A 9,736-nucleotide genomic window follows, 5' to 3' on the forward strand; every position below is an offset into this window, starting at 1 on the left:
AGCAGTGTTAACTGCCTGGTCAGGATATCTGAATCCAACCATGACTGAATCTTCAGCATCAGTGAAGATACAAAATATATCTTGCTCATGTATATTGCTCATTTAACTCTGCAGCACCTAGGGCATAGAACTAAGCATATTTTTTACACCTTCATGTGGTTTGTTGGTTCCATTGAATCTGGAAGATGACAGCCCAGTCCTCCACCTGGTTGATCTTTAATCTGAATGGCTCTTGAAATGAGCATTTTCTCCTCCCTGCCCTGTAGGAAGATATGTGATCCAGGCCTCACCTCATTTGAACCTGAAGCTTTGGGAAATCTTGTAGAGGGAATGGACTTCCACCGGTTTTACTTTGAGAATGGTATGTTAATAGTAATTCAGATAATTTGAGGTCTTGTGTATCTGGGAGATGTTAAGCACCAGTTGTTGGAAATATTGTACTCTTTTGCATTTCAGATTTGTTTAATTAAATGGGGGAAAGCTTTCCAACATTCCCTCTGATCCATGAAATGGGCTTAGAAATTTGAATCACCTGTTCTTTTTTAACTGGAAATACTGGGAATTGAACCCTGGGACCTTTTACATGCAAGTGAACCATGGAAACTTCCCCCTTATTCAGATGAAGTGAGCATGATATGAGTTGTTAGGAAAGTGGCCTCACAACTGTAGGTTTTGCTCCTGACCTAGTAAACCCATTTGTTCCAGTGTCTGAAATTAGGCACTTCTTTGTGTATCAGGAGCCTACAATGCTTCTCTCTCTTGCTATGTGGGCTTTTTTCCCCACCACATTATATATCTGAAAAGGCCTCCCTGTTTCCAGTTATAAATAAGTAACTGATAACAAATTGCCTGTGTCCCCCACCACAACAAAGAACTGACACTGCTACTGTGCATTATAGGAAGTGCATGGGATTTGAACAATTTCTTCCTATAGACATAAACATGCAAGGTGCCATCATGCTCTGCAGGTTATGTGGCCACCAAGTGGCAGCCACACCAAATGCAGCATGACCTCAGTTTAGTGTTACGCCGAATCCCTAAACCATAGCTTCCCAGACTTTTCATGTTGGTGACACACTTTTTAAACATGCATCATTTCATGACACAGTTACTCCGTTTTACTGGCAAACTGGAGGTTAAGCAAATCCCTTCCCAGCCCCGGGAGGAGCGCAGGGAGCATTTTCAGCGACACACCTACACACTGCAGGCAACACACTAACGTTTCGTGACACACAGTTTGGAAAGCTCTTCCCTAAACGATTAACAGGCCCAGTTTCATGACTTGAATTTGGCTTGTTCAAGGAAGCCATAACTAAAATTATCTACAGTTTGCCAGGTTTCAAAAATGTGACATGTTAAGGTTTTTTTGAAAACAGAAATGAACAATTCCATGCTACTCAGCAGCAGAGGAATTGAGTAAGAGGGAGGAGCATGCAAGCCAGCTGGAGGCTAGGTTCACTCCCATCACAATAAGCCATGGTTTACTGTGTGCGTTGTGGCATCCAAATGCACCCACTGAAGAAACATATGTGATTGAATTGTTTCATGGAATTGTTTCTATGCCAAAAAGTCACATGAAGAGGATGTGGAAGTAACCTGTGGCAGCAGCATGGCATTGCAAACAGACTCTGAGGCCCTTATGTTAAATAAATGTTATTAATAATTGTATTTGTTGCTGTTTTAAAAAAGATCAGTTATTATTGTCCCTCCTAAGTAGAATGTGAGGTATTGCATGTATCTTGAAGAGCAACCATTTGTAAAGCACTAATAGCTTGATTTCTATCTGAGATATATATATGAGTTAAATCTGTTTGCTCAATGAATGTAGATTTTTTGTTTACTTCTTCGCTGGAAAAAGCAAGGAAGACCTATTTATTAGACAATAACTCCTGGAGAAAACCCCCTTATGGTGTCTGCTAAAATCTCATTTGAAATAACTCTGATAAATTTCTTTAGCAAATCTCACTGCCCCTTTAGCACCAGCTCACTTTACAAGACTGATCTATTGTTATAGTGTTCGAAACACATCAGTGTCCCATAGGGGCTGATTGTTCGTACACTGCTGAGGAATATAAATCCTCTTTTTAAGGTTCAGTGCCTGAGCCACATAAAAGGAACAGAAGCTTCATTTTTACTCAGGAAGGTACATGTTTCCTCGCTGTATATCCACAAGCAAGCTAGTAGAGAAAACACAGCGTTCCTCTTTGGATAACAATTCCACTAATGTGTAAATGTGTAAATTATGGTATAAACAGCTTTTTGCTTCTGCATAATAACGGCACCCTGCAGGTCTTGCAAAACAACAACAAATGCTCTCGTATTTGCATACATGGAGGCAATCCAGCATGCATAGTGGGAAAAAGGATTTCACCCATGATTGGATCAGCAGATAAGAGAGCAAGCTGTTCTCACTTAACTGTATCCCTGCCCCCCCATCACACTTTGCTCCTTCCTTCCCCCATCATTACTGTTGGCATTATTATATTCTGATGAAGCAGGATACCAGTTGTGTATACACACACAAAATGGATGCTAACTTTAATTTGGGCATGTTTTGAACCAGCACCAGTTCTTCTCTAGAAGAGAATTGCCTCACAAATAAATAAGGTAGTTGAATTTTCTCATCCATTCAGCTGAGTAAACTTCAGTTTCATACATATTCCTCAATGTCCCTCCCAGGGGAAATAGCAGCCAGTACAGAATAAGGGGTGGTGCAGATTTTGTTGGGACTGGAACACAGGGAAAGGGGTTAATTGTTAGTGTGTGAGCTCCAAATCTTGGGGTTCCTTTTCTTCGTCTCAGCAGAGTTCCTCAGAAAGTCTTCCTGCGTCTTTGCAGCAGCAGTCCAGCCCTCTCTGGGTGAATTCCTGTGACAGGAATAGCCACCTCACCCATCCAGTTCTTCTCTTAATTTCTTTATTATTTACATTACAAGTTGCACAACACCACTGGTCTACATATAAAATAAGAAACAGAACTATATCTCTGTTCTGGTCAGAGAGACAGACTCTCATATTCAGTCAGACACACTGACTGCCCTGATAAAGACACCTGTTGCAGGGGAGAATTCTTGTTGCTAAGCAAATGTGAAGGATGTGCTTCAAGGCCGTGCTTCAAGGCTCGTATCAATTTTATTTTGGCAACGCACTATCATTTAATGCCCTGTTGGCTGCCATGGTTCCAGTCCAGATCGCCAGCTGCCCCACAACAGCTGTGTAAATAACAACACACATTTAAAGCATGTTCATGCCACTTTAGCAGTCATGGTTTCCCCCAGGGAATTTTGGCGACTGTGCTTTACCCCTGAGAGAGAGAGCTCTGCCTCACAGCACCTTTTTACAAACTACAGTACCCAGAATTCTGTGGGGGAAGTCCAAATGTATATGTGACCAAACAAACCCAGGCATGTTAAATACATTTTGGCATGTAACCTAAGAATAGGAAGCCCTTTTCAGCCAAGGGGCCATATTCCCTCACAGGCAAAATTTCAGGGGGTCATACGTGTTAGTCGCTAACCAAGATGTTATTTGGTGGTTGTAAGGATTTAGAGAGTTCATTTGAATCACTTTAAACACTCTCCACATATGATCCATGAGTTTTTGCTTCACATGTTAAGTTTTCTCCATTGTCACATCTGTGATCAGGGAAAAGATGTTGACAATCACTAGTATGATCAAGGGTGTGGGGTTTTTTAAAAAAAAAAAAAAAATTCTGCATCATCTTTTAATTAATATCTCTGCCTCAGCAGGATTCTGCCGTAATGTAACACATTAACTTCTGTGGACACACAAGCCACACACAATTCAGTGTATTTTCAACTCCCATTTAGAGCTCAGGATCTACATTCTTTAGAAGCATGCCCACATTTTGTTCAGGGCTGCATCCCATTTGTGCATTATGAGTTTTATACCATGTGTCATTCCTCCCTGTAGCTTTGTCTAAGAGCAACAAGCCAGTCCACACCATCATCCTGAATCCACATGTCCACCTCGTGGGGGATGATGCTGCCTGCATTGCGTACATACGGCTGACTCAGTACATGGATGGGAGTGGGATGCCCAAGACAATGCAGTCGGAAGAGACGCGAGTCTGGCACCGCCGTGATGGGAAATGGCAGAATGTTCACTTCCACCGTTCAGGATCACCAACAGTACCTATCAAGTGAGTAAAGCATTCTCATCTTCAGTTTGTCGTCTGTCCATCCGTTTAAGTGCTCTTTTCTTTGGCCCCAGTTACTTGTCTTCCAGGCCCCACATTCCTATCAACCAGGTGTCTCTTGAAGGGAGCATAGAGCATTTGATATGTCCAGGCCAAGCAAGTTGCTGACTGCTACTTCCATTTCCTATCTACCTCAGTATGCACCAAATCAGCTTTCGAAACCATTGCAACTGATTCCTTAGAATTTGCAGCGATGAATCCGCACAAATTCAAGTGCAGAATGAAGCCCACTCAGCTGCTGTAAATACATGTTTCTAATATTATTTAATTTTGGCTGGGTAGTGGCCCCAAATTCTCCCTTTATTGAATCAACAAAATGAATCAAAAGCTGCAGCTCCCATCTGCTCTACAGCTTCTGTCTACATGATTACTGTTGAGCCCTTCAGACCAGATTTCCCTAGCCCCATAAGATTGGAGCATGTTACTGAATTCTTCTTTTTGCCTGTTTTTTTCAATATTTATTTAGAACAAATATTATTTTACCAGGGTTTTATGTTTTATCTGCGTTTTTATTACACTTTTCTATTGTTTTGGGGTCTTTAGGTTTTATCTTTGTATATGGCTTAGAGATTTTTAAATATTAAGTTGTTTAGAAATACTCCTAATTAATTACTTTTGCTCAGGATCAGTGTATTATCTGCAGTCTGGAAACAACAAGATGCATTGACCAAGATAGCATCAGAGTGTTCAGGCTTTCGGCACACCTTAAATACAGTATAGGCAATTCCCCATTCCCACAAGCCAAAGAGACGGCCAGGTATGGTTTAGGAGGACTCACCAGGGTGCTCACAGTTTTTTGAAATTTTGTGTATGCGCACATGGGCCCGAAACAGAACCCCTGCATAAATGGGGCATCACCTGTATTGCATAGTGGAAACTTGAGTTGTAATTCACAATAGCATATGATGAACAAAGCTTTGCTTATATCTTTGTCTTGATCAAATCATTATCATGTTGATTTATTTGAATGAGGATGGATGTTATTGAGCAATTCCCTACAAGGGATAAACAAAAAAGGATGCATGGATAATTTGCACCTGTTTGTACTTTTAATAATGGGACGTGGGTGGCGCTGTGGTGTAAACCACAGAGCCTAGGGCTTGCCAGTTGGAAGGTCAGTGGTTCGAATCCCCGCGATGGGGTGAGCTCCCATTGCTCAGTCCCTGCTCCTGCCAACCTAGCAGTTCAAAAGCACATCAAAGTGCAAGTAGATAAATAGGTACCACTCCAGCGGGAAGGTCAATGGCATTTCCGTGTGCTGCTGTGGTTTCGCCAGAAGTGGCTTAGTCATGCTGGCCACATGACCCGGAAAAACTGTCTGCGGACAAACATCGGCTCCCTTGGCCAGTAAAGCGAGATGAGCGCTGCAACCCTAAGAGTCATTCATGATTGGACTTAACTGTCAGGGGTCCTTTACCTTTACCTACTTTTTATTAAAATAAAAAAATCCTTCCAGTAGCACCTTTAAGACCAACTAAGTTAGTTCTTGGTATGAGCTTTCGTGTGCAAGCACACTTCTTTTTATTAAACATTGAAATGTCACAGTAGTTTGAATATGAAAATAGTGGTGTATGTAATTTGATTTCTCTGTGTATATACATATATAAATACACACAAACACACACAAAATCCTAATGTCTTAGTTCATTTGGAAATTATGATTTAGCCCCGAAAGTAATATTTCAGCAATTAATGTTAGTCTCTCTCTCTCTCTCTCTCTCTCTCTCTCTCTCTCTCTCTCTCTCTCTCTTCCTCCCATCTTTCCTCTCACCCCTCCTAGCTAAATGTCTGCGGTGCCACGTTCTGTCCTCCACACTCTGCACTTGGTTGGCTACCATCTTGGCCACTCCATTGCCCTCTTCATGCATGTTCTTCGAGTGCATGAAGCTGTGAAGTTTCTACATGTGATACATTTACGATGCATCATTTTGTTGTATATTCCATTGGTACTTTTTGTTTACACTTCAGTGAAGGGAATGGATGTTCCGTGCAAACTGAAAATGGAAGAAAAGAAGACACGGGAGAAAAGAGGGAGGGCAAGTAAAATGCTAGAGGATATACAGAGTATACTTCTCATGCCAGAAGATGAGTAATATCTTCATGTGCAAACTAAGGGAATGAAGGTTAAAAATAAAATAAAAATCAGTTAACTTTGTTTTAATTTTCGCTACTTCTGTTTTCTGGCTCGTTTGTTCTTAAAGACAATCTGCATTGCTTTGGTCATAGTAGAAATAATTCCTACTAACAGCACCTTTGTTATTGTAGGACATATGGGTAGAAATACTGGGTTTAGACCAAAGCATTTCTGTAGGCTTTTCTTTCAAGGAGCCATCTTTGTTATGAGTCACTGTAGGTAAACTGGGGGGAAATGGCGTAATTTACTGGCTTGACCTCACTAGAAGTATCTGTCACTGTTCTTATCTGGTCAGCAAATTCATTTTATTTTTAACAATTTATTTAGCTTTGTAGTTGTAAGTGCAAGGGAAGAGGAGATGTTTTGAAGTATTTTTTTCTCATTTGTTCAGAGCCAAGCAGTGAGCACATTAATATGAGATGGGTTTTGGTGGTTAAAAGGGTAAACTAATGTACAGTACAGTTATTAAAGCAAGTTGTAGAGAGTTTTTTAAACTGATGCTCTAATCAAGATACTCTAGGACAATTAGGCCTTAAAAACTTAGTATCAGGAGCTTACTTGTCTTAATTTTCTTTGTAACAGTTTATTAACTGACAAAAAGGAAACTACCAAGAAAACATCTGTTTTCTAATAAAACTGTTACGCTTTTGCCATAATAATTTTATCTATTTTCTCATGGCTCATCAACATCCTTGAACAGTGTGGAATAAAATACTTATTGCAGCTTTATTAACTATTTCCCCCTGTTGCTGCATATATACATGCAAAGTAAGCAGGAAATAAATTCAGTGTCTGTTTAGAACAGATTGCTCAGTTGCCATTTGATTGCTTCTGTTGTGTAGATGTGAAATTATATTCCTGCAAGCATTGCTCCTCTTCTTTAAAAGTTAATAATAAAAATAGGGGGTTTTTTCCCCTTTTGAAAAAAAAATACTTTTGTTTGTTTCTTCTCTCTTTGGTTAACATTGGGGCTACCGGTTTTCTGTAATGGTGTATAGCGCATGATACTTTGATCAATGTTCTTTTTTAGTAAGTTAAATTTACAACTTGCAGCAGCTTGAAATTTTTAAAACAGACAAAAAAAGAGATCCTAATTTGTATAACTTTCATTTCTCTGTATTGATTACTAATCAAAAGTGGATCTTATTCCTTACATCTTGATGTTGTTCCTAGTATACATATATATGTTAGAGAAATTTAAGCTTCTCTGGTGATGATTCTTATAAAACCCACGGAAATGTTTATAACAAGCATCTACAGTAAATGTCTTGAGCCATATTAACCCGCAAACGGGATCTGTGAAAAGGCACAGTGGCCTCGTGCATTTTGTTTTTTAAAAAAATTAAATCAATTTCTTCTTTTGTGAAGCGGCTTTAGGTGGTATAAGTGTATTTACATTTAACAAAATTAGGTGTAGGATGTTTTTCTTTTCTTTCTCTTTCTCTTTTTCTTTTTTACACTTTTTACCATAGCATGTGGTGTTGCCATATTACTCTAGGTCAGGTTTGTTTTCCACACTGAGATGTGAGGGGCGGGGCGGGGGGGGGGAATCATGTGAATTAGTTTTCTGCACTCCAACTGAATTACACACCTAACCCTTTGTCATTTTCAAAACACTGCAGTTTACCATGCGACACCATGTATATATATATATATATATTTCTTGCCATAATGGTAAAGAACTGACTGATATATTTAAGAATTAATAAATTTGTGATTTCTGCTGACATTTGGCTCTCATTGTTTTCATTTGAGAATGTGACGCTTGATTCTGATGTTCAGGCTGTGAGTGCCACTCCTGATGTATGCAAATTGCACGCACGCACATACACACACAAACATGTGCAAAGAGGGAAATAATGTTGACAGGCTCTGAGGAATCTCAAGTTTTGCAGAAGCAGATTTTAAGTAGGCATTGAAAAGAGTACAGCAAAGACCTTCTTGATGTCTCTGGCAGGGAGTAATGTAGCAGCTTGCACGCTAAAAGGTAGATTTCTTCCAATGCAAAAGGAGTATTACATGGCACCTGTAGCAGGGCCAGTTCTGCAGATCGAAGCAGTCAAGTGGGCATATCTGAAATGAGGTGTTAGAAGAATCAGGTTCCACCCACCCCTCCAATCCTCTCCTATGCACGCTGAACTTAATGGGAATTATTTCTGAATAGGCATTCAGAAAAACATTAAACGGTTCTGTTAATTGGGAGAGGGTTAGGAGTTGGAGAGGGAAGAGGATCAATATCATATTTTCGTGGGAAAACATTTTTTTCTCCATTGTGTCCGTTTGAGATAGCTGCAACTACCCTGCGTTTCTGTGCTTGGCTAAAACTTTCAGTTTGCTGCCATCTGGCGGTCACTTGCTTGCTATTCCAAGGGTTTGGTTTTGGGGAGCATCCAAGTAGATCTTGGGGCCTCTTCCATATGTTTGTGGGTTTTTTCCCCGGGAGGACGTTCCATTTTAGCTGATGGAATATGAGTTCATTTTGCGGTCATTACCATGAGTTAAGGCAGTTCTTTCAGGAGCCACCATGACTGCGAAAATCGTTGGAAACCGTTCCCATGTAACACTGGTTGACGTTGTAGATTTATTCACTGAACACCCCACCCCCACCCCCGTCAACGTGAACTTGCAGCTTTCCATGAAGGAAGAAGGTTGTATGTTTCAAAGCAGTTTAATACATTATTTTTAAAAATAAAAACTTGTCCTAAAGTCCAGAGAAATGAAAAGGCGGTAACAGTAATGCTTGATTGTTAACGTGTCTCTTCCCACTCTTCAATTCCTACAGGAGTGTGACTGGATTATAGACTCTCTTGGAACATATTTAACTTTTAAAATAAGTTCAGCATTCATGCTTCTTGGGAAATCATAACTTTATGAAGATGATGCCTCTTCCCCAATCATGCCACCATCTCTCAGGGTACCTTACAAGGAGGCTATGATAATTTTTTCTATTTTTGGTTTCTAATTAACAACAGCAATGCATGTGTTGTCAGCGGGGTGATACCTGCAATCAGTTGTTGTTATTGCTGTTTGTAGCAAACGCACAGCAAACGCCTAAAATGTGGAATTCCTCCCATCCCTCCTCCATGGTCTCCCCCACCTTGCAAAGAAGAATATTGTGCACCAAATTAAGGCCAGTATGGACAGAACTGAACCAGAGGCATATCTATTTAACCAAATGTGCCAGAGATCTTAGAAGATCAGCATTGCAACCTCCAAAATGCAAAATAATAGACATGCATTGTTTGTTTGTTTGTTTGTTTGTTTTGTTTGTCCATTTATTGAATTTCTATCCTGCCCTTCCTCCTGCAAACAGTCCAAGGCAGATTAAAACAATGACAATTAAAAACATCTCAGAACAGTTACAATTGCAGTTAAAACTATTCC

At 40.0% G+C, this 9,736-nt stretch overlaps 1 protein-coding gene across 10 annotated transcripts in view; it reads left to right on the top strand.

The window, feature by feature from the left end:
- Nucleotides 1–8,079, top strand: part of CAMK2D (calcium/calmodulin dependent protein kinase II delta) — a gene marked incomplete at its 3' end in the record, with an annotated part of 139,481 nt that extends 131,402 nt beyond the window's left edge. For 8 of the 10 annotated variants that reach the window (XM_081021999.1, XM_081021993.1, XM_081021998.1 and 5 more), the window contains 3 exons: nt 267–361; nt 3,933–4,161; nt 5,999–6,141. In XM_081021999.1, the coding sequence (XP_080878125.1) occupies nt 267–361; nt 3,933–4,161; nt 5,999–6,002 (328 nt within the window). Of the gene's footprint in view, nt 1–266; nt 362–3,932; nt 4,166–5,998; nt 6,142–6,186 lie in introns of those variants that run through there. The other 2 variants (XM_081021995.1, XM_081021996.1) reach the window with 2 other exon arrangements.
- Nucleotides 8,080–9,736: the final 1,657 nt, after the last annotated feature.

This window comes from Podarcis pityusensis (genome assembly GCF_964106645.2).
Source record: "Podarcis pityusensis genome assembly, chromosome: 9".
NCBI lineage: Eukaryota > Metazoa > Chordata > Lepidosauria > Squamata > Lacertidae > Podarcis > Podarcis pityusensis.